Source organism: Pollicipes pollicipes, unplaced genomic scaffold (genome assembly GCF_011947565.3).
Source record: "Pollicipes pollicipes isolate AB1234 unplaced genomic scaffold, Ppol_2.1 Scaffold_2555;HRSCAF=2994_pilon_pilon_pilon, whole genome shotgun sequence".
NCBI lineage: Eukaryota > Metazoa > Arthropoda > Thecostraca > Pollicipedomorpha > Pollicipedidae > Pollicipes > Pollicipes pollicipes.
Genome location: NW_023596136.1, coordinates 15,410,179 through 15,427,238, shown reverse-complemented (window position 1 = coordinate 15,427,238; position 17,060 = coordinate 15,410,179). Strand labels below are relative to the sequence as shown.

The following is a 17,060-nucleotide window of genomic DNA, read 5'->3' as shown; positions in this document are numbered from 1 at the left end:
GACGCGTGCAAGGTGAGATTGGACGGCTGCTGTGGCTGACAGAATGAATCAGGTAGGCTGGAGATGGGTCGAGAGCTAGGGATCACCGGTGGATGGTGTTTCCGTTAGCTATCTTCCCGGCCGTTCACCATGTTTCCAAATCTGCACACTTGCAAGGTTCAGTAGGTAATGTGATAAAAGTATCCAACTTATAGAGGTATTGCAGCTCCCATCTGGGGTCTTTCTAGCAGCATTACCTTGATGCCGTGCTTTGACGGATCTGTGTATATCACAAGCTTCTTGCCCATACACGAGTCAGTGGCGTGCCACGCCTTCTGGCCTGTCGGCCAGACGGCAGCGGCATCCGCCTTCATCCTGGCCTCGCCACAACGACACATGCCGTATCGAGCCCGCACCCTCAGTCGTCGCCGTCGACCAGCGCCACCCCGACAATGCCCTCCGCTGCCAGGCGCTGTACGCGGCGGACGGGGTGGAGTTCCTGCTGGACGAGGACGATTCGGTGGCGGCGTACGAGGCGCGCGGCCGCGGCGCCGGTGGTAGCTATGCTCAGGGCATGCGCGCCCTCTCCAGTATGGACCGGCTGCAGCAGGTGGAGGTGGCGCACGGTGAGTTGGCCCGGTCGGCGGGCAGGCCTGCCGTCTCCCGGAACGGCACGGCGACGGGCTCGGGGAACGCGCGCAGCAGCCACCACAGCCGGCGTTGGGGATAGCGCGGCGCATTGCCATGTAATCGGCACAGGGCTGGAGGCGCTTTGGCACTTGAGCTGTGGTCATCATCTGTGAAAAAGGAACTGTCTGCATTTTAGAGATTGGCAATGGGTATGCAAAGAACTTTGATTTTTTTCGTGGGTTAAAATTACCTGAAATTCAAGACTGACGCTTCATCGGGTTGGCACCATCGCAGAGTACAACGATCTGAAATCGGAGTTGATGAATTACCTAAAGAAATTCGCCGAGAACAAGAAGGTGGTGCGCAAGGAGGACATCCAGGAGTTCTTCACGGGCATGAAGTCGCGAAAGCGGCAGAAGACGGACGTGCCGCACTTCTGTCGGTAGCGCTCTGCCCTCGACCACCGACGCCCGGTGGCGGGGCCGACGGCCGGCCCGCCGCGCGGCCGTTGCTGCCCTGCTCATCTCGGCGGGGTCGGCCCCCGATTGGTGAGCGCCTTCATTCCACTGGCGAGCGGTGCCCGGCTGCCGCGCCGCCGCAGTGGCGCGGCCGTCCCATCCGCCGCGTCCGACGCTGATGAAAATTGTGATGTCCGTCATGTTGATCGTGAAAATCGCTTGTGTACGCGCTAGTGTGTGACTTTCCTAGGAAGAAGCATAATAAATTTGATGTTCTGTTTGCGTCACAGGTTTTGCGGATACACGTGTCCTGGTGCGCGAAAGAGGGACGTGCTTGTCTGTTTTATAGCAGGTATACGCATCGTTAGACTTGAAGGCTGTTTCTCGGTCAAGAGTTGATGCAGTGCAATAGTGTGAGTAATGTCAAATTCGTGACCAGCATGAGTGCAACAATTGGATTAAGACGTGGCTTCCACTGATGACATCTCAAACTCATGGCCGCTACCTTCAATCTTCAGCTTGGCCATGAATGGAACGATGAGGTTCCCTAATCAACTTTGGCTCCCGCACTCGCACAGAACGTGCAAATGTAACGCTATCGTGGACAGGCCCGCTGCGACCTAGCAACCCGGCACTCAAAACAAGGATGTGGTGGCGACACCTGAAGCCATCATCAAGCATCCGCTGTGTGGCGGGGGGGGGGGGGAGAGGGGAGAGGGGTTGAAGGACGAACGGCGGAAGAGCATCGGCGTGGTTCGCCAGCGTTTAACTGGCGTCAGGCATACGACCTCTACTGCCTTTCGTACCGCGGCTTTGCGTCGGAATAGACGGGTGTCGCCCGCGCCAAATCGACGTTCGTCCCGGTGGTGGCGTGTTTGTTGGGCTGAGATGTATTGTTGCGATGCTTGCGCTGCCTACAAGGCTGTGAGGATCCAAAGTCGCGACGCTGAGGCGGTGGATATTGTATGCTGGCTAGCGGGGCTCGAACGCGGCCTTTAGAGAATTTGGACACTGACCCAATAGCTTCCGGGATTTGACGTCCAATACGAGCACAACATCATGCAGTGAGTGCAAACTTTAGTTGGGTTTAGTGCGTGCGTTCAAATGACGATTATGAAGGTGAGCAGATTCGTTTAACTAACAATGAGGCCCGGTTCGAAGATTTGACCCGATCCGCTCCAGAGCTCATACCATTATGGTCGAAATCGGATTCAGATTCGGATTTATTTGCTGCTCGGCTAGACAGGATTCGAGATAATTCAGGTTCGCAACAGTCAGAATTGACTCCACCCCGCTTTGAAATGTCCAATCCACGAAACGGCGATTCCTTTCGGTGCCATAGGGTCAGATTCAGTTGGCTTATTTCCATAGGGCAACGACTTAGATATGTTAGCTCTTTTTGCGTTGGTTCAAATTTTTAATGGATCCCACCCGAGTGGATTGAGGGAACAGCCCCGCACGGGGTGACTTTCTAGGACCGTAAATTTACCTTATGACATCATGTGATCTGACCAGGTAACTAGGAACAAACCTGTGTAAAGTGGCGCACTTTCGAGTCGTATTTGCCCAATATTTGCCAATGTTCACGACAGTGCAAGGCCATCCAACGTTGGGGTCAGCGGGGTCGGCGAGAGTGTAAAGAGAGAAGGAAATTCGAAACAGGGGAGAACGTGGAGGTGCGTCGATGTGAATGCATGCTGGGGGGTATGATGCAAGGCTTGGTCAATGTCATTATTTGGGTTCTCAGAAGATGAGTACTTTTGTCAACATTGAATGACTGTGACTAGTGTTTTGGTGGATTAGGGAATTGGGTGAAGAGCAATTGCTGGCTTAGTTAAGTGAATATGTGACACACAGTCGTCCCTGTCCCTTGCTCTATTTCTTGGGCATACATTTATGTTTCCAAGTTGTGCAGCCTGCATCCATCTGAATGGTGAAACATCAGTATGATTCCCTCAGTGACTGAACCAGCATGATAGACCAAGCTGGTGTAGGTATTCATTGGTACCTAATGTTAGAAAAAATTTTTGTGCATCATTTGTCATGTTAAAGGTGGAACATCTTGTAAATAATAATAAAACAGGTATATTCATGCTCCTACCTTGAAATTGCAATAACTACGATATCGAGCTCCCAAGCACCACACACACTCCACCGCCTCAACTCCCCAGCGCCGTTTCTGCATCATCGTTGTGTGGTTGCAATATTTCTGCTTATCGAGAACCATAGAAAATGTAGGGAGCCAGGGTAACAATAATGCAATGGAACATGTTTCTTATCTCATGTAGGTATGTTAACACAGCAGACAGGCCAAAATAGCCTCAAACATAGCCTAAATTTGTCTAAATTTGCCTAACCTGACCATAATGAACCTAACCTAACTTAAATGAACCTAACCCAACCTAACCTAACCTAATCTAACCTAACCTAACCTCCCCACCCCATCAGCCTCAACCCAGTGTCCTATTGGCATCCATGTTCTATGCCATATATATGTACTGTATTGAGAAGTTTTGTTGAGCTGCCATATTCTCATTTTGCTTTTCATTCCCCCACCCAAAGACACCATATGTGCCGACCATGTCAACCAATCTACAAACAGTATGGAAGACCGGGGTTGCTGTTGCTGCATGCTTGCGGCTCTCAGATGTTCACCATCACAGTTATTTAAATTCCAGGGTAAGAGTTTAGATGACCTGTTTTACTATTAATATGATATGTTCTGCCTTAAATATGATCATTGATGTACAATGCTCTTTTAACATGAGGTAGCAATGTATACCTTGACCATAGACTTCAAGCCAGATGGGTCAGACTGTCCAAATATGATCAGTTGGTGGCCATCTCACTGAAAAATTTTATCAGATGATGCAGAAATATCTTCATTATTCCAAATCAGGTAATGACATGGCCACAGTGTATATGGGTGGTCTGTATTCAAGTTATATTGTTGGGGGCCATCCATAACTTATTTTTATCAGAGAGGGATGGGGAAAGAGAGTGTAGCAAGGGAGGGACCAATCCAGCATATAAGCTGTTCCATATACACCACACTGTCACAACAATTGTTCTGTCCTCATTAAGTGAAAACACCACTCTTGCATCTTGTATGGTATATTACATACCACATGCTTGACAGGTGCAATATCTTCAGGTGCTCATCATAGTTATAATGCCAGATCTGTGCAGTAACTTTGGTGGTGCATTTTTGGACATGTTCCATAGCATCTTGGTTCCTGTTCATTATTGGTCCTCAAACACAGTTGCCATATTCTAGAAGTGTGTAAGCAAATACTTAAAGAGCACTGACAGTGTCTTGGCATTCAGTCTGGCAGTAGCAAATGCCATTTTGACTAGACCAGGGGCCCAGGCTCTGATGGCTTTCATAGCAGCTCTTGCAGCTCATGCATAGTGAGTAAGGTCTTTGTTAAATCAATATTCCTAGGTTTATTCCACCTTTGATTCTCTTGAGCTCCTTTCTTCCTATTTGGTAAGTAAAAGTATGGTTTGGCTGTCCATGGTGCATAACCTTGCAATTGTGTGCATTGCAGGGCACCTATAACTTGCCTGACCAAAGGTCAAGCTTGTCCCATTCTTCTTGCACAGCCTTTCCATCACAATGGTCAGCCATCTGTCAGTAGACTGTTGTGTTATCTGCAAACATCATGCTGCAACTCCCTAATTTGTCAGGCAGCTCACTGACTTGGGCCACAAACCTACCAGTCAAAAGTCAAAAACGCTTAACTAGCAATTTCATAATTGTTCAGGAGAAGGTTTTTTGTGTTATTTCGGTGTCATGGCCGTAAACGAGAACCAATGAGTAGAAATTGCACACCAATCGGAAGCGAAAGCAATTCTCTATCTAGCAATGTAAAAAATGAAAATAACTGGAAATAACTTAAGTCTTAACTGCTGAGGATGTTTTTTGACATGGGAAGACGGTACTGAAACCTAATGGTTGCCAAAGTCAAAAAGGCGTATCTGGGCGAAAACGCGTATCTCATAATACACGCGTTTCTGTCCATTGTAAAAAGGGCCCCAGCAACGTCTCTTATCTCGGCAAAAACAAGTATTTGCGGAGTGAATCGTTCTTTTCCTATGCACTTGCTAAGCATCGTATGGGCGATTGAACAGCTCCACGGTACCAGAGAACGGTGTCTCCAAATCTCATTCATAAGCAATTCAGGGGCGGGGAACGTCTCTGTAAAAATGAAGCATTTGCTGGGTGTAGAGCGTCAGATATGGTGTCAGGCGTACCCGTTGTGCTTGACAGAATGGCGGTAGGTTCTTGGTGATAAATAACCACGGTTAGGACCCATGGCATAAACATACCAAAGCTCGGTTCACGGTCTTTATTAAAAAACGATCCTAGAGAGCATCGCTAATTCCCATTCTATCCATTTGTCAACTGCGCCTTCACAAAACCAGCGGATGATGGAGGATTAGAACGCATATGTAAACACATTTGGACATAGCTGCTTCTTGATGACGTAACACACGACTCGATCCATGTGGTCATCAAAATGGCATCTGAAGTCACAAAATCCCATACAGTTCAACACCGTAAAGCTAAAGGGTGTCAGCATCCAATCGAAAACAGTTGGTGGCATTAATGCACGTTGGTGGAGCACCTTGCATCCGATCTATGTCTTCTTCCAAAGTTTGTCTGAGCATGACAACAAACTCTTCAGCTCCAATGCCGCTCAATCAATGATTCCGATCAGAATTCCGATGCCGCCAACGAAAGGGGTACTGCACCAAACACACAGCGCGACACACTAACATCGCCGTTCCTCGAGGGCTGTCTGTCGGGAGCGTCGCGTCACGAGTGCAAACCCTCAGATAGAATTCAGGTCTCGTATGATGTGGTGGGCACCGTTTTGTAGTTCTCTCCAGAACGTCCTTTTGTGCGCAGTCATGAGTGGAAGCAGGTTGCCGCACAAGCGGTCAATTTTCTCTTTGTTGACGCCACGAGGGCGCTCCCTGTGGTCCATCCTGGTGTCCAGCTGGACTTTGTTTTTCACGAGATCATAGACTTTCCACGTTTGCTTCAAGTCCACCTTTGTCCACAGCTTCTTCGAGCCTCTCCGCACTTCAATGACCTTCAGCTTTCGCAGATACGGCCGTTTTCCAACCCCTTGCAGAGCCTTTATCTTAGCAGCGCTGAAGATATCGCTTGCGCAGATGAAGTCTTCTGCCCTCAGGGGAGCTGCCTTGACGCCTGTGCAGCTGTCCACCAGGTCCACCCAGTCTTTGAAGTCTTCCACCGCCTTCTTGGAGTTCAGTGTTTTGTTTATGACCTGGTGGTGGGCGTCGGCACTCATTGCTGTATGTCCCTTTTCAAGATACTTCATCGTCACCTTCTCGAGGGCCAGAGTATCACTCTGCACGGCTTGCATCAGCGTTGAAAGCACGACCCAGCACTTGTTTCGTAAACAACAGTTATCAGCAAAAATGGTAATCCGTCGCTTGTCCCTGTTAGCGTGAAAGAACTTCCTGAAGGCGGAAGACACATCCACTGCATCTCTTCCCGCCAGGCCCTCGTGCCACAGCACAGCTAATGCGTGCGGCGGGTGGCGTTTTCGGCCCTTTTCCCTGGGTTGCAGTGGGCTGAAAGTCTCATTGAAAGCGACGAGTCGGGGGGGGGGGGGGGGGGGGGGTAAAAAAACACACCTTGTGGGGCATCACGGGGAGCATAAAAACTCGCATCATGTCCGCGCTGACGACGAGTTCATCATCTTCCCAGTCGCGCTCTGCGTCGCTCCGGTACTCTTCTCTTGCAATACGGACTTGCTCCAGATGATGCACTTGGTCCGCACATGCCTCGCAGCCATCCAGATCATCTTGGGACCCATGCTCCTTTTTGTGGATTTCATGCTTCGAGCAGCTTTCGCACTCTTCCTGGCTTAGTCTGGTGAAGCCGATGTTCGATCCCTTTACAACTGATCGGTAGCTTTCGAGGGAGCAAGTCGCCAACGGGTTGTCCTCCAGGTACTGATTATGCATTTTAGATATGGTGAGGTCCTGCGGAAGGTAACGCCGGTTTGGGGCATGGAGATACCTATAATGTGGAGCTGCAGGTTCGTAGGACAGCACATGCTCCTGGATTTTCTGCTTATCCAGCTTGTGCGCAGGCGTGTGGCGACCTCTTCTGTCCGCTGGCGCAACTGCTCCTCTCACTTCCTGGCTCCCGAGTAGAGCGAACCGAATAGGGGCGTCAGATTTGGGTTTCATCCCCAAAGTGGCGAGGAAGAAAGTCTTGCACACTTTTTTCCTGTTCCCGTCCTCGACTGGTAAAAACCATTCCGAAGTTCGCTGTCTGCGAGACTGCTCCCCGGTTGGTTTGCATTTCGGTCTGTCCGCGTTCTTTACCTCCACCTGGGCACGATACCACTCCCTTCGAGCAGCGTCTGTTGTTCGTGAGAGCCGTTTGGTTTTGGGTCACCAACACTCTCTGTCGCTCGTAAGTGCTGGCTGAGCTTGCTCGTGCTCTGCATGCTGCTCAGGTTGTTTGTCTGCTGCTGACAGAGCGGTATGGTCATCATGATCTGATTCTCTTCCGTCTCTCAAAACCTCGTCTGGTAACGGCCCGTCGGAATCCAAGAGTCGAATGATGTCTCCTAAAGCGGACAGGGACTCGCTGGTAGCCGCTGCAGCCATATCTGTGAGTTGTAGGCCCGACAGAGTGTCCGATTCACACACAACGGGAGGTGAGCAGCGCTGTGGTGTGCCGTTTGGAGTACTCGTGACGAGAAACGCTACCGAGGAATCGTGCAAACCCACCACGTGTTCAGGCTGGTCCGCATCAGTAACCCGCAAGTCGTCGGCAAGGGTTGCACGGGAATGCTTCTGTTTGTGATGGTCAGGTGGTGAAGAAGGGGGTCGCTTCGCGGACGTGTTTGCTGGTAGAGCAGCAATGATATATGGCACTGCTGGCTCGGCACCTTGGGTGTCCGTCGAACGTACGCTTGTTGAACTGGGAGTTAGCGCTTGTTCACTCACACCACTCGCCGTCCCTTGCGTTTGGGTCGGGATGAGACCCTGGGCTTCACTGGGGTAGGGTGGCGACGACAGCAGCCTTGCGGCTTCAGAGCAACCAGCACCAAATGAGCATCCTTCCATGAATTTTGCTGGCCTTTCTCCTCCACGGACAACAAATTCACCTCCTTGTGTTTTAGCGGGAGTTACCTGACCTATCACTGAAGTCTCATCCACAACAGCGAAGTCATCAGACCCTATCAGAGCAGGATATGCATGCTCCATCTCACATCTTCTGGAACCAGCTGGATGCTCTTTGTGCCATCGGCTTGCGATTGGCAGGTCATCGTCTGACACATCTGAAACAATGCATGCCATTTTTAACACTTATACCGAGACAAACCAGGCAGAAAATAATTCACCAAACTACCCTTATAAAATGTGAGATGCGTATTCCTTGGGAAAAAGCAGACAAACAACACCAATCCAAGTTACCCCAGCAATCTGAGATATTTCTGAGCTGCAAATCCAACGACCAGGATTGATCGTCGGCTTTGACTTGGACGGCCAGATTACAACGAAGTAGAGAATATCCTTGTGGGTGACTGCCATGGCATATGGATACATAAGTCGGCATGCACGTGCATTGCGCCGTTAGTCGTGCACATGCGCTCACCTGTGTGGGTCCACGTGGGACAATGAGTGTGTGTTGTGGTGGTGGTGGTATGTGTGTGTGTGGGGGGGGGGGGCGCAGTATGCATGCATGCGTGTGTGTGTGTGTTAATGTATTAGTATGCGTGATAGGGCATTGAATGTGAAGGTCACACATGCGAATGGGACAAGTTAAAGACTGTGCGTTAGGGTCCGGGTCGTGGCGTGTTGAGTTTAGCATCCAGCCAATGTTTTCACATTGCATGAGTTGGAGAAGAAGTCAGCGTGTTTAGCGTTAATAATACCACTCAGAGTCGAGTCACTCCCTTTAAATAGTCGTATTATGGATGCTGGCTTAGATCATCACGGCCGGATTCATCACGTCAGAAGCAATGCTGCATTTCGTGGCATTGTGGTGTGCCTGCGTCTGTTATATGTACTGGGGCGGTTTCGATCACCAGAAAAACCTGGATATAATCTACCAATGTCCATGCATGCCACGCCATGCTGAACGTGAGCAAACCTGTGCTGGAACGTTGCACACCTACTTTTCCGACCCATGCAAGCTGTGCGGTTGCTTGATGCTTGTGACGTGCGGCAAAAGTTGTGTCAGAGCTTTGTGCCATAGTATTCCAAGCCTGAGCCAAGATATATGACCCAAAGGATAAAGCGATTTGTGTGCATTTGTCCACAGTTCATTTTACGCCACAAACCATTTGCTACATTTCCACCAGCGCGTGGTAACGCTCGTGGCCTTTTCATTCACGTGGAAGACAATCTGACGAGTAGATACTACAGTGCCCGACAAAAGAACAAGTACGGAAGTCGAGTGCTCACCTTCCACAAGATCATGCGGTTCCAGGCTGGGTTGCTTTCCAGCAACGGTCCCAGTCCATCTTCCGCCGCCGTACTTCATGCTCACTCTGCTTCCTGCCTCTATGGGCTCCGGCCCACTTAATTTTCCCAGTGAGACATAGTGCCATTGTCCTTGGGAAGCATCATCCCAATTCACTCGCGCGTGACAAATTCCCCGTATCTTTCTTGAATCCATGTCTTAACAGAGTAAAAAACGAGGCACTAATCGTCAGGCACGCACTACAGGTACGTAACGCCGACACCCTGTGCTGACGGAATTTCCAGCAAATAATTGTAACAAGCACGGTTGCTCAACCTTATCGAATGGTGTCCCGCACAAAGCCGGAATAAAATGACCAGCAAGCAGCATTTTGGACGAAAAAGACTGCAACGCACGTGTATGGCCGCAGCACCTCCGCTGTGAAGATGCGCGTATTTGCAGGATTTGGAAACAGTTTGAAGAAACAAACATTTTCCTACGGCAAAAACGCGTAACTGCTCAATTTACAACGGCCCCCAATGGCAAAAACGCGTAACTTCACAGGTACACGCTTTTGGCACAGTAATGTCGCTGATCGTAGGTGACAAAACCGCGTATGTAAACGGATACGTGTTTTTGACTCGGAAAACGGAGCGCGTGGAAACCATTGAGGCTAGCGTTTCACAGATACGTGTCAGTTACTCGTTTCTGTCTTTGGAAAACCTTACAGGCACTACTCATACTTTAATCTACCAACCTTATATCCCTTTTTAGTTCTTTTTAAAATAATGAACATACACTTTTTACTTGATCAAAATGTGCGCCTCGTCGAGACGAATTCAATGATACCAATAACTCCATTTCTATAAAAATGTTAGTTACGTGTTTTTGACTTTGGATGGCAGAAACAACAGGGGCCCAGCAATATACCGTGATAGAAATCGCTGGGCAGTGGAACCCACCCAGAGTTCTGCAATTCCATGTCCATTTTGTCACTGATCAGAAAGACTTCTACCCAACGCAGTCTATTACCTTCAGTTCCCATATTCCTGAGCTTATGGATTGAATGTTTGTGTTGCACATTATTGAAAACCTTGTGAAAGGACATAAAGTATTATCAAAAGACATTTTTGTCAAGAGGTTCTGCCTTATAGTCTATGGCTTTGATTTGCTAAGTTAAGCAGATCCTGCCAGGCCAAAAACCCTATTGGTTTTTGGATATCAGTTTACCTCAAATCAGACAGTCCAGTATATGATCCCTGACCCCAGGTTCCAAAACATAACAGGCATTTGAAGTTGGGCCAATTGGCTAGGAGTGTTTTGGGTGTGTAGACTGCTTCTTGGATAGTGGAATTATTTCAACTTTTCCCATTCTTTTGGCAGTGTTGCAGACTCCAGGGGCTTGTGAAAGAGGAATTCAGGGGCTTGTGAAAGGACAGGATTTCACTCAAACATGCCAATAAGGACATCAGAATTAGTGTTTTAATTTTGGTATGGTCCAGGAAACTTGTGGCAATTACGGTTCTCTAATTTCTTCCCAATGGATTCCACTGTCAGCTGCAAACTACTGATCTGGCGTGTTACCCCACTACCCCACCCTAGTGAGCTGATGCCATTCCCTGCTCTTGGGTGGACACTGAGCAAAGACTTGCTCAACACATATACCTTTTCAAAGTGTGTTTTACCCTACACCTTGGCCCAGTCCTGGCATCTCCAGACATGGTCCTTACCTTTGCAGGGAAAGAAACATGCTGTCAAAAACTGTAGGTTTGCCTTTTGATGCTGTCATTACATGATCAGTATTTACTTTGAATGCATGATCATCATTAACTTTGAATATCCTGGTTGATGGGGGTCACAGATATTGCATTTTAGGGATGCTACCCTGAGTGCAGCATAGCCAGGGGAAGGGAGGTTTGCCCAGCATAATCATTGTGTAACTGGTGAAGGGTGAGGGGAGGGTGGCATTTTGCATTCCAGCTTATGTGAGACTTGCACATGCACATGATTTGGTGTGATACTTCATCTTTTTCTACATTTTGTGGGTGAGGGATGGTATAAACTGGGATTTGTATTGATTTTTCCAACGTGACTGTGTCACATCTCAATCATTTGCCACAAGCATAACAGACAGACAGAGTCCACAGCACAGGTGAGTTAAAGAATGTGTAACATTATTTGTATAAGGCCCATTGGCAGATGTATACATATTCTCTGCTGGCATTGGAAGGGAATGTTCCACATTTGTATGGCATTTCCACTGAGATAGCCATGTTGAAGACCATTTGGTGCAGTTTGCAGCCCTGTCCTTAAGACCGAAATCTTAGCTTCTGAGCCATACTGCCCGCGAAGATGTGCAGACTATTTCGGGGTCTATTTCGAGGTCACCCAGGCATCCATGACGCCATAATAACTTTTTCAAACATTTTTTTTTTCAACTGACATTCCATTAGCTATGCGGCAATCAAAGCCAGTGAATATATCATCGTCGAATCATTCATATCCGGCGTTCGTGAGCGCGATTTCAAGATGTAACGGCCGTAATTGGCTCTCATCAGTGTTGTGCAGGGAACAATGAAGTAAGCAAACAATGACGTTTTTAGAAGGATATTTACTTAACAGAGGAATTGTGTTATCTAGAGTGGTCTTTTTCGCCGAAAGTTTTCTTGTAGTTAGAAGCGAGCTTATTTCATTGTATCTGATGTTTGTTCAATATCTTCAAATGTGGAGCATTGTCTTTAAGGGAGCAAGCATTCACATTTATGTACAGTAGGTTCATTTTAATGTCTTTGAGTATTTCTTCAGTGGTATCAGCAGCCACTGCAGCTTTGGTTCATAGCTACCTCCATATACTCTTCTTGTATTTTGGGGTGACTCAGACCTAACTGCAGCCGACAGGTGACGCTGCAGCAATGCCGGCTGCCGGGCACGTGGCGCCAGCCTGTCGTTGACTGCTGGCTGGGCAGCCGCCCCTAGGCTCGGCCGGCGGCTGGCATGGCCTGCACGCCGGCGCGCTCCTGCCGGCTGCAGGTGGCGCGCTGCGTGCATGTGGTGCGCGCCTCCCACCTCACCGCCTTCGTCGTCGCCTACGTGCTGGTCTTCCTCGTCGCTAACGTGGTGGTGCTGAAGGCGTACTGGGAGCAGCGGCAGCGCGAGCTGGAAGAGCAGCGGCAGTGGCGCCAGCTGAGCGGCCAGCCGGCGCGCCGGCCGCTGGGCGGCGCCGACGCCTTCCTGCAGCGGTTGCAAAACTCAGTCTCGGGCGGCCGGCAGCGCGCCGTGTTCACGTGCGCCGACTTTCCCACACTGGAGGTGGGACGGCGGCTCGGATTTGGCTGGAGCAAGGAGGTGTTCGCCGCCACGTACGGGGGCCGGACGGCGGCCGTGAAGACGGTGAACGTGGAGGGCCGCGACATGCGTGAGTGTCGGCTGACCGGCGCCAACTATACCGACTGCTACGGCCGTACGGCGGAGAAGATGTACCGCGAAGTGCGCCTGCTGCACCAGCTGCGCCACCCCAACATCATACAGGTGGGCAGTGGCCGGCCCTGCAGAGGGCTGACTGGCCCCAGCACGTGGTACAGATGAAGCAAATAGAAAGTGGTTTATTGGGATTTTTGCGACGTGCCTCGCGGATAGCGGGGATTTGCTGGACGTGGCCACCCATTGATGTGGCGCGTGACCAGTTGCATTTCCCACAAATTAATACTTATTCCAATGATAAACGCTTGACGTTGCGTCCGCAATTACTATTTAGCACGTGCCAGATGTGTCTTGAAGGGTATTCACCACATAGACGGGCATTGTGCTCGACGTAAGATGGTGAGTGGGCTGCTGCCCCAGGCATGGCCAGACGATGGCGCCCGTCCCCCGCGTCTGGTACCACCCCCATCTGACCCGCGCGGTTCGCCCGTGACCGGCAGCTGTACGGCTTCTGCATGTCGCTGGGCCGCGGCGAGAGCAGCGTGGTCGCCATGGTGACCGAGCTGGGCGAGCCGCTGCACCAGCTGGCGCTGCTGCAGCGCTCCTGGGAGCAGCGGCTGCGGCTGGCGCTGGACGCGGCCGACCTGCTCCAGTACCTGGCCACGTCGCCGTTGGGCCCGGCCGGCTTGGCCGACCTCCGGCTGGAGCAGTTCCTCGCCGCCGACGGCCGGCTCAAGCTGGCTGACCTGGACGACCTGCAGCTGGAGGAGCCGCGCTGTCGGAGCGCCGAGCAGTGCCTGCTGCCGTCGCCGGCCGCCGCCGCCGCTCCGCTGGTGCGCTGTACGGCCGGCAGGTGTCAGGTCAGTCGGCCGACCGCCACCCTGTGTCCTCAACGCTTCATCGCCGTTCGGTTGGCGGCGGTCATATGTGTGTACGCCGATTTTACGAGTGTTTTACTCGTTTTATTGCGTATTTGTTATGAACATTATGAAAGCAGTGCTTTGTCCACTTCATTGAAAAACAATTTGCTGATGGCTCCCTTAAGTAAATAATGATTCGTGTTTGCCAAGGCGCGCCCAGTATTGCGTTTCCCGAACGAGTCGTCCGTTGCATTACTAATACGAGCGTTACGCATCTAGTCCTTGGGCACCATGCTCACATCACCAGTACGCTCCGTGGCGTGTATCGGATGGTCACTTGTGCCCGCGGAGGCATTCGTGCTACGCACCCGACCATACCGCGCGCTCCACCTTCGCCCTCCCCCCCCCCCCCCCCCCCTCCCGCCCCTTAACCCCCGCCTCTCTCCTCGTCCCCAGGGATACAATGCGCGGCGTAACCAGGCGCTGGCGGCGCCGCGGCTGCTGGCGCCGCTGTTGGAGCAGGGCGCGCCGGCACCTCTGAACGCCAGTGTCGCCGCCCTGGTGGCCGGGTACGCGGCGGCCGACCGGAGCGCCGCCGAGATGCGCAGTCGCGCCCACCGTCTGCTGGAGCTGTTCCAGCGGCACGGCTACGGTGTCACCGACAGCGGCTCCGGTACGGGCCGCGGCGGCTGCGGCGGCAGGGGACACGTGCGCCGAGCGGGAGGAGGAGGACTGGGTGGGAGCGGCGGGTTGGGCGGGAGGAGGGGGACTGGATGGGAACCGCGGGCCGAGCGGGATGCGGAAGGGAGCGGAGCGCGGAGCGCGGCGATCCGGCTGAATGGGGGGGGGGGACTGAACGGGCTGGCGGGACATTCTCCGCCGCTGTCGCTGACGGCGGTAACGGCTGCTGCTGCTGTGTGTACCTCGCCGGCAAGCTACCGTGGGGATTATCGCGTGACTCCGTTTGTAAGTACCCGGTAGTAAGGCATGCGGGTACTTCTGAGTACTTAAAGTAGCACGCGGTAAGTAAGGCTTAGATGGAGATTGTCGCGTAGTCTCGTGTAAATGCCCGGTAGGTCGTGCGCCGACGCATTCTCTCCTGGGTGGTGGTGCCCACACCATGTAACCGGAGGGCTGTCCGTCTTCTGACCCGATGCGCCCCAAAGTTACCCGTAACACCCGTGCGCCCGGCTTGTGCGGCTGGGCGTCCGCCGCGCACGGTAGGGACGCGTGGCGGACTGCTGACCTGCGCGCTGGCCGTCCTCAGCCGAGTACGAGCCGGTGTACAACGCTACGCTGCCGGGCCACAACTACCGGTGCTCTCTCTCCTCGGAGCTAGGCCGGTGCTCGCTGTCCGTTTCGGGCCAGCGCGAGGCGTCGGCCCTCTGCTCGGCCGACCGCCGCTGCGAGGGATACGTGCTCACCAATCGCACCACCTGGACAGGTCAGGTCATGACGCGGCCAGGTGGCCGGGTCAGGCCACGGCACGGCCAGGTGGCCAGGTCAGGTCACGACACGGCCACGTGTACAGGTCAGGTCACTTCACGGCCAGGTGGCCAGGTCAGGTCACGACACGGCCACGTGTGCAGGTCAGGTCACTACACGGCCACGTGTGCAGGTCAGGTCACTACACGGTCACGTGTACAGGTCAGGTCACGGCATGGCTACGTGGACAGGTCAGACTACGATACGACCACGTGGACAGGTCATGTCACGGCGCGGTCACGTGGACAGCGTATGTCGCGGCACGGTCACATGGACGGGTTAGGTCAAGGCACGGCCACGTGGACAGGTCAGGTCACGGCTGGCCCGTCAGAACAGCTCTGGTGGATGGTGAACTGATGGGGAAATCAGTGCAAAGCAGGGCAGCTGGACGAGCCGGGTTACAACGGGGCTACCGGACATGTCGCGTTACAGGTGTACCGTATTGAATGGGTGAGGACACGGCTTGACCGCGAGGACGGGTCAGCAGCGGGGCCACGGGGGCAGCTGGACTACGGGAAGTGTCGACAGTGGACCACGGGGACGAGTCAGCGAACAACTGGACTAACTCGGCGGCTGGTCATGCACCGCGGATCAGGTCCTTTGAGACAGTTTGTACGGGAGCCGGACTGGTAGGACTGGTCTGGGTGTAGCTGGGGAGCCCGAGCATATCAGCAGGCAGCCGGGGGGGGGGGGGGGGGGGGGGGTCACCTGCACAGGTGGGAACACGTCGTGATCACGGGCATGGGCCGGACCACGGTTGAATCACCGTGGCGTGCTGCTGCATGGCTTGGCCGCCTGGGCCAATTAGAACACCAACCAGACCACCGAGACCGCTGGTTGGCTGTGTTCATGACACCGCCAGTCGCTAGGTCGTCGGTGCCAATTAGGACATAAACGGAATATGACTTGGTGGTGGTGTGGAACGACTTGGTGGAATGACAGTACAGTGTAGAGTATCAGTGTAAATAAGCCGTGCAGTTGTTAGCCATGATGGTTTGGAGGAGAAATTGGACATGCATAGGGTGCAGGACGAATGTGCTGGCTACGTCGGTTACGAGTTTGGTTGTGCAAAGTTGATTGTTTATATGTAGTCGCTCGCACTTGCTGTTCGATGTACACATTGCCTCTGACCGCACACTGCCCACAGGCCGCCTGATGACGCACTTCAAGACGCGCATAGTGACGGGCGAGGTACGGCCCGAGCTCAATTCGACGCTCTACATTCGGCAGACGGCCAGGTGACGCCTCCGCCCCCTTGTGACGGCAGCTGAGGCTCAAGTTCCCTGGACTGCCGCTAGATGTCGGCGTGAGCGCGGAGGCCCGGCGTCGTGATGCACTGGGAGCGGAATACCGTGTGGCGCGACGGACTTGCGGCCAAATGTGCGGCAGACGGCGCACAGTGATAGCTTTACTCCGGCGGCCACTAGCTGGTCGTTTGCCGCGTGTGCAGGGTTCGTGTGATAGTTGCGCGCGGCACGCTGAAATGGCTGGGACGAGCCATGCGAGCAAGCTAATCGAGCAAATGGCTATTCGATGAACTACCGACGCTGGTAGCTTTTATATTTCTACTTTACGTACGCTGACCACCAAGTTTGTATGGGACTGTTTGCGAGCAACGCATTGTCGCGTAGCCTGTGTGGGTTTATGCCAATGAACACCGTGTTCAGAAAAGGCGCTTTTGGGTTTTCTCAAAGCATGTTGTGAAGAGCTCTACAGAGCGTACCGCTCTCGTTCACTACATCATTACTCGATCGTCACACATCC

General features: G+C 52.5%; 3 protein-coding genes across 5 annotated transcripts in view; 2 read left to right on the top strand and 1 right to left on the bottom strand.

The window, feature by feature from the left end:
* The window catches only part of LOC119098477 (putative E3 ubiquitin-protein ligase UBR7), a 20,830-nt gene extending 19,479 nt beyond the window's left edge, over window positions 1-1,351 (top strand). Inside the window, exons 11-13 of the mRNA XM_037221403.1 lie at window positions 1-12; window positions 449-605; window positions 904-1,351. The exon at window positions 1-12 is cut by the window's left edge and continues 99 nt beyond it. Coding sequence (XP_037077298.1) covers window positions 1-12; window positions 449-605; window positions 904-1,055 — 321 coding nt within the window. The 3' untranslated portion in view covers window positions 1,056-1,351. The remainder of the gene's footprint in view (window positions 13-448; window positions 606-903) is intronic.
* A 1,249-nt stretch (window positions 1,352-2,600) lies between these two features.
* On the top strand, window positions 2,601-16,982 carry LOC119103289 (extracellular tyrosine-protein kinase PKDCC). Of its 3 annotated transcripts, none has more exons than XM_037226756.1 (6): window positions 2,601-2,743; window positions 12,423-13,059; window positions 13,452-13,811; window positions 14,268-14,484; window positions 15,079-15,255; window positions 16,444-16,982. In XM_037226756.1, the coding sequence occupies exons 2-6, from the start codon at window positions 12,526-12,528 to the stop codon at window positions 16,536-16,538; spliced, it is 1,383 nt and encodes a 460-aa protein (XP_037082651.1). In that variant the 5' UTR covers window positions 2,601-2,743; window positions 12,423-12,525; the 3' UTR covers window positions 16,539-16,982. The 3 variants fall into 3 exon arrangements, with proteins under 3 accessions (XP_037082651.1, XP_037082659.1, XP_037082667.1); XM_037226764.1 differs by lacking the exon at window positions 2,601-2,743 and adding an exon at window positions 9,984-11,683; XM_037226772.1 differs by lacking the exon at window positions 2,601-2,743 and having other exon boundaries at window positions 9,984-13,059.
* Window positions 6,736-9,880, bottom strand: LOC119103308 (uncharacterized). Its single transcript, XM_037226783.1, has 2 exons — window positions 9,534-9,880; window positions 6,736-8,404 (listed from the first exon to the last, which is right to left on the bottom strand). Exons 1-2 carry the CDS (start codon window positions 9,745-9,747, stop codon window positions 7,509-7,511), a joined length of 1,110 nt encoding a protein of 369 aa, XP_037082678.1. The 5' UTR covers window positions 9,748-9,880; the 3' UTR covers window positions 6,736-7,508.
* Window positions 16,983-17,060: the final 78 nt, after the last annotated feature.

What these genes read in the sequence shown, in the direction of transcription:
- LOC119103308 (XM_037226783.1), bottom strand. Translation starts at nt 9,747, where the DNA reads ATGGATTCAAGAAAGATACGGGGAATTTGTCACGCGCGAGTGAATTGG. An exon ending in ACCGCATGATCTTGTGGAAG is followed by an intron (nt 8,405 to 9,533) that starts GTGAGCACTCGA and finishes GCATTGTTTCAG; the next exon opens with ATGTGTCAGACGATGACCTG.
- LOC119103289 (XM_037226756.1), top strand. Translation starts at nt 12,526, where the DNA reads ATGGCCTGCACGCCGGCGCGCTCCTGCCGGCTGCAGGTGGCGCGCTGC. An exon ending in GCCACCCCAACATCATACAG is followed by an intron (nt 13,060 to 13,451) that starts GTGGGCAGTGGC and finishes CGTGACCGGCAG; the next exon opens with CTGTACGGCTTCTGCATGTC. An exon ending in TGTCACCGACAGCGGCTCCG is followed by an intron (nt 14,485 to 15,078) that starts GTACGGGCCGCG and finishes GGCCGTCCTCAG; the next exon opens with CCGAGTACGAGCCGGTGTAC.